The 6,374-nt window shown below is 31.2% G+C and overlaps 1 protein-coding gene across 1 annotated transcript in view; it reads left to right on the top strand.

Annotated features, from left to right (window-relative positions):
• Nucleotides 1-292: 292 nt before the first annotated feature.
• LOC18040519 (putative receptor-like protein kinase At3g47110) overlaps nucleotides 293-6,374 on the top strand; it is a 9,420-nt gene continuing 3,338 nt past the window's right edge. Inside the window, exons 1-3 of the mRNA XM_006432756.2 lie at nucleotides 293-983; nucleotides 1,083-1,154; nucleotides 4,856-6,367. Coding sequence (XP_006432819.2) covers nucleotides 293-983; nucleotides 1,083-1,154; nucleotides 4,856-6,367 — 2,275 coding nt within the window. The remainder of the gene's footprint in view (nucleotides 984-1,082; nucleotides 1,155-4,855; nucleotides 6,368-6,374) is intronic.

Below are 6,374 nucleotides of genomic sequence, written 5' to 3' on the forward strand. Positions count from 1 at the left end.
AATTAGAATTTTGGGGGACCAAAGAATGTGACTATTTTTGCATATATTTGGCTATTTCCACACCTGAGTGTTGAATGGTTCAAGAATGCTCAAGTTATATTGAGATTTGGAAGTGATAGTTTCTTACCAATGCCGGTCTTTTTATCCTCTACTTTCTTAGAAATTTTGGTTTCACTATAAATTCTTGGTATATAGCAAACTTATGAGTGTCTTCCATTACCAATCCAATTAAGCACACACTTACAATCTAAAATACTCTCATCTCATGGAAAGTGTTCATTCTCTCAGTATTATGAGCAGATTTCCCTTACTCCATTATTTGATTCTTATTTCCCTATTTATCGCAGCTGAAACAGCCAACACAAGAACTATTACCACAGACCAAGATGCTCTGCTTGCCTTGAAAGCTCACATAACTCATGATCCAACCAATTTCTTGGCCAAAAATTGGAACACAAGTGCTCCTGTCTGTAATTGGACAGGCGTCACTTGTGATGTCCATAGCCATAAAGTCACAGCCTTGAATATTTCTGGCTTAAATCTCACTGGCACCATCCCTTCTCAACTTGGGAATCTTTCTTCTCTGCAATCACTCGATCTCAGTTTTAACCGACTTTCTGGTTCCATTCCCTCAGCCATCTTCACCACGTACACACTGAAAGATGTTAGTTTCCGTGAAAATCAGCTCACCGGCGTTTTCCCTTCTTTCATCTTCAACAAGTCTTCTTTACAACATCTTGATTTTAGTCGCAACACACTGTCTGGAGAAATTCCTGCAAATATTTGCAGTAGTCTTCCTTTTCTGGATTACCTTTATTTGTCCAAAAACATGTTGCATGGCGGAATACCGTCCACTCTATCAAATTGCACATATTTAAGAATCTTAAGTTTGGCATACAATGATTTCTCGGGGGCCGTACCTAAAGACATCGGTAATTTGACCAAACTTATGGGATTATATCTTGGCCGCAACAGACTCCAAGGTGCGAATAATCACGGAGTTTAATTATGAAAATTGTTCCATAAGTTGTAATGTGAATAATGTTCTATAAGACAATTTGCACACGTTGATTAATTTGCAGGAGAAATTCCTCGAGAGTTTGGCAATCTTGCTGAATTGGAGCAGATGTCGTTAGCAGAAAACAATCTCCAAGGTATGATTATAAACTTTTTACAATTTTATTCTAGCCCTACTTCTGTATTCATTCGTTTGTTCATTAATTATGCTATGATTTATTGTTTTTCTTTCAGATGCCGTAACAGACTCATTTCATTCTTTGTTTTATGCAGATAAAAATAAAAAATTGTTTTGTAATTTTCTTTTGTCATATTGCCACTTCCGTTTTGAAGCTCCCAATTAAGTCGATGAAAATGATGAATGATGTTTCATTCTTATTCTTGTCAGCCTAATTCTTATATAACTGAAGAGTAAATTGTTATTATGATATTCTTCAGCCAATAAATTCTTTTTTTATTCCCCAAATATGAGTGATCAAATTGTTTGCGCATATATATATATATATATGTACTTAATTTGCAGGAGGTATTCCACAGGAATTGGGGAATCTTACAAAATTGGAGATCTTAGAGCTGTTCGAGAGTAACTTGACTGGTAACTTTCTTTACGATATATATATGAGACATCTTCTGCTTCTTAATTAAAAAAATTCAAGTCCCTCATTATAAATTCTCATATGAGAATGTGTCGTTACCACTATCTAACATTATTCCGTTTTTTATTAGAAATTAGTTTGTGTTAATTCAAAATTTTGGAGCATTTAAAAAAATTAAAAACACGTAGATTTAAAAAAATTAAAAACACGTAGAATAAATCGTCAATCTTTCTTCTTTACTGAATTTGGAATTCTCAAAAATTATCTCAACAAGTATGCTTCACTAATGATATGCATGTGTGACAACTTCATAAAATATTATAAGTTATAAATTTTTATAATTTTTTTGCATTTCTATTCTAGCTCTGCTTGCTTCTGTAATCTGTATTCATTTGCTTGTTCTTTAATTATACTATGTTTTATTGTTTTTATTTCAGATAGAGATAAAGCTCTATGTCTCTCCTCACTCATTTCATTCTTTAATTTATGCAGAAAAAAAATGTTTTGTAATTTTCTTACGTCATATTGCCAATTGCAATTTAAAGCTCCCAATTAAGATGATCAAAATTAATGATGTTTCATTCTTATTTCTGTCAGCCTAATTCTTATATAGTTGAAGAGTTAATTGCTATTATGACATTCCTCAGGCAATAAATTCTTTTGTTTTTATTTTTTTTTCAAATATGAGTGATCAAATTGTTTACGCACATATATGTATATATATTACTTAATTTGCAGGAGAAATTCCACATGAGCTGGGGAATCTTTCAGGATTAGGGACGTTAGCGCTGTACTATAATTTTTTAACCGGTATCATTCCTTCATCTATCTACAAATTACTCTTCTCTGTTGAATTTGGAATTTCCATTTAATAATATGACGGGAAACTTCCCTTACGAATATATATATATATATATATATATATATATATATATATATAAGTGACATGTTTTGCTTCTTAATTAAAAGATTTCACGTCTCTCATTGTAAATTCTCATATAAGGATGTGTTGTTATTATTATTTAACATTATCTCATTTTTTTATTAGAAATTAATCTGTGTTTATGCAAATTTTTTTAGTATCTGAAAAAAGTATAAGAGCACGTGGAATAAATCGTCAATCTTTTTCTTCTTTACTGAATTTGGATTTCACAAAAATTGTGCTGACATGTGTACTTCACTTAAGATATGCATATATGACAACTTCATAAAATATTTTACATGGAATCGTTAATTATCTTTAAATAATTATAGATGCCATCACGAATAAATAATTTCTTAACAAGCACCATACCAAAAAAAATAATAATAATAAGTTTACTAATCTTAAAGAGTTACATCTTCACTGCAATTATTGCATAATTTTTTATCTAAATAAATTTTTAGTCAACATAATATTTTATCTTAACGGATTATGATCAATCTTATAATTTATAATATCTTGAAGGTAATTAGTACGTACGAAAATTAGAAATTGTTTGTTTGCCAAAAAGTTAACTTAGTGTTTAAGCTTTTCAATTGAAAATTTTGAAACAAATGTTGAGAACTGGTCCTCCTTATAATTTCAGCGGATAAATATGAAAAATAGACTTGAAAAAACATTATTTTACTGAAATAATAGTTAAAAAGAGAGGAGAAGTACAGTACTCGTGACTTTGGCTTACTGTGTACTTATTTTACTTGGGCTTCGAGCTTTATTATACACGGTCGAACACTTACATCCCCCGACACAGGCTTTTAGGGATGAGTGGTGTCAAATGTGTATCTGTTTTTACAAATTATTATTCTTTGAAACAAATCTGATTATAATTCTTTCAAAGTATAGACCAAATAGCACGTGAAATCGGAAAATATTTTACTGCGATAAAAATAGACTATAAATTTAGTTCCAAAATACATTCTTATCTTTATACAAATTTTACATTACTAATTTAAATTAATATTAAAATATGTTGTTTCTTTCACTATGTTATTTTATTTACACAATGATGTGACTATTGGAATTAATAATACTTATAATTACTTGATAAAAATATAAATTTAAGACTTTGTTAACATTTAATCTACATATAATAATTAAACTGAAACTCGTAGTTAAAAAAGTTTAGTTACGCATATTCATTTCATGATATAAAAGTGTATATTTATACTAATTTACCATTATCAATAAAATGCTTTGACACAAATAATCTAATTTATAAAATATTTGCATTTATTATATTTTGAAAAAAATTTATTTGCAATTATTTTAAACCTTTGGATTCAAATTTTCTTAGTTATTAAAGTCAAAGCGTATAAATATATAATATTCAAAAATAGATTTGTATGATCATTTTTCAATGTATAAATTTTCTTAGTTAGTAGAAAAATTAGAAATGGTTGATTCACTCATAAATAAATTTAGTGTTTAGCATCTCAATTTTGAAAACTTGAACTAAATGTTGATAACTTCGAATCGGTCAAGCCCAGTTTCGCTTCCTTGACCCACGGACCCATTGAAAGTTCTATTCGAATTGAGTTTCTAGGTGCCTAGAAAAAGCATTTCTTTTCCGTGTCGCCATAATTTATTCACAAAAGAGTTTATTAGTGTCGAAGTTGCCTGAGAGTCTTGAGACCATGTTAGTAGGAGAAATTTGAGAAGAAATTATTTTACTGAATTAATTTATTTTATCTCGTTGTAACTGAAATACCACTTTTTTTTTTTTTGCTATCACTGGGGCTTGATTTACTTTAATAGTAGCAGCCACCGACTTAGGCTTTTTAACTTTTCACCACACAATTTGATCTTTTAATTCGTTTTAATCACATAATCTATCTATCTCTCACCTATTGCTTACTTAAATCGCAAACATATTTTACCTACTAATTTTTACAAATATTAGTCAAATATATTTTATTACATTTCTCTCGTAACTGCTCCAAATGTGCACTATTAATACTTAACCCTCCCTTTTAATTTACCGTGCAATCTATCTACACTTAAATCACGTATATATCTTACCTATATTTTACCCAAAAAATAAAAATAAAAGAAAAAGAATATGTGTAGCACTTTGTATATACCTAACAAAGCATTGTCGGTGTGTAGCCTTTCAATATTTCATGAGTGGTTTTTTCGTGTGTGTTAGTACTTGTAATAATTGTGTAGCATATAAATGACTCTTTATTGTATATGCGTGTCCGTTTATATATATTATTTATTATTTAGAAAATAATTTGAATATAATTCTTTCAAAATACAGGGGAGATACCATCTGAAATCGGTAATCTCCGTAATTTGGAGGAGTTGGACCTTAGTCATAACAAATTAGTTGGAACTGTCCCAGCTGCAATCTTCAATGTGTCAACACTCAAACGTCTTGGCCTTCAAAACAATTTTCTCTCGGGATGTCTTTCGTCCATCAGCGACGCTCGACTTCTAAATCTTGAAGGGCTTTATTTGTGGGGTAATAATTTCAGTGGCACAATTCCTGATTTCATCTTTAATGCTTCTAAGCTCTTTCAGCTATCGTTGGCAATGAACTCATTCTTCGGTTTTATTCCCAACACATTTGGCAACTTAAGAAACCTTAAGTGGCTGACTTTATATGATAATTATTTGACATCTTCAACTCCAGAATTGAGCTTTCTATCCTCGCTGTCAAATTGCAAGTCTTTAACACATCTTTCCTTATCAAATAATCCACTAGATAGCGTTCTTTCAAGGACGTCTGTCAGTAATCTTTCTCATTCTTTGAAAGAACTTTACATGTCCAATTGTAATGTTAGTGGTGGCATCCTTGAAGAGATCACTAACTTGACCAACTTGACAGCCATTAATTTAGGAGACAATAAATTGAATGGATCAATTCCGATTACTCTTGGAAAATTACAAAAGCTTCAATATTTGGGTCTTGAAAATAACAAATTAGAAGGATCAATCCCAGACGGTATTTGTTGTTCGGTTGAACTGTATAAGTTGGAGTTGGGTGGCAATAAGCTTTCTGGATCAATCCCTGCATGCTTCAGTAATCTGGCTTCTCTGAGGATACTGTCGTTGGATTCCAATAAATTAACTTCTATTCCCTTAAATTTTTGGAACCTTAAGGATATCTTGTACCTCAACTTTTCATCAAATTTTTTGACTGGCCCACTCCCATTAGAGATTGGAAATTTGAAGGTTTTGGTTGGAATTGATTTATCGATGAATAATTTTTCAGGCGTTATCCCAACAGAAATTGGAGGCCTAAAAAATCTAGAATATCTCTTCTTAGGATATAACAGATTGCAAGGGCCGATTCCTGATTCATTTGGTGATTTGATAAGCTTAAAATTCTTGAATTTGTCCAATAATAATCTCTCTGGGGCTATTCCTGCATCTTTGGAGAAACTCTCATATCTTGAAAATCTAAATCTTTCTTTCAATAAGCTAGAAGGAGAAATTCCTAGGGGAGGACCTTTCAGAAACTTCTCAGTTGAATCATTTGAGGGAAATGAATTATTATGTGGTTCACCCAATTTACAAGTCCCACCATGCAAAACTAGCAACCACCACACATTATGGAAAAATTCTCTTCTCCTAAGGATTGTCTTGCCATTGAGTGCTATATTTATGATAGTAGTCATTTTGTTGATCCTAAGATATCGACAGAAAGGAAAACGGCCATCGAATGATGCTAATATGCCATCAATAGCAACGTGGAGAACGTTTTCACACCTAGAACTTTGTCGAGCAACAGACGGATTCAGTGAAAACAATCTAATTGGTAGAGGAGGTTTTGG

The sequence above is a fragment of the Citrus clementina genome, unplaced genomic scaffold (assembly GCF_000493195.1).
Source record: "Citrus clementina cultivar Clemenules unplaced genomic scaffold, Citrus_clementina_v1.0 scaffold_5, whole genome shotgun sequence".
Taxonomy (NCBI): Eukaryota; Viridiplantae; Streptophyta; class Magnoliopsida; order Sapindales; family Rutaceae; genus Citrus; species Citrus x clementina.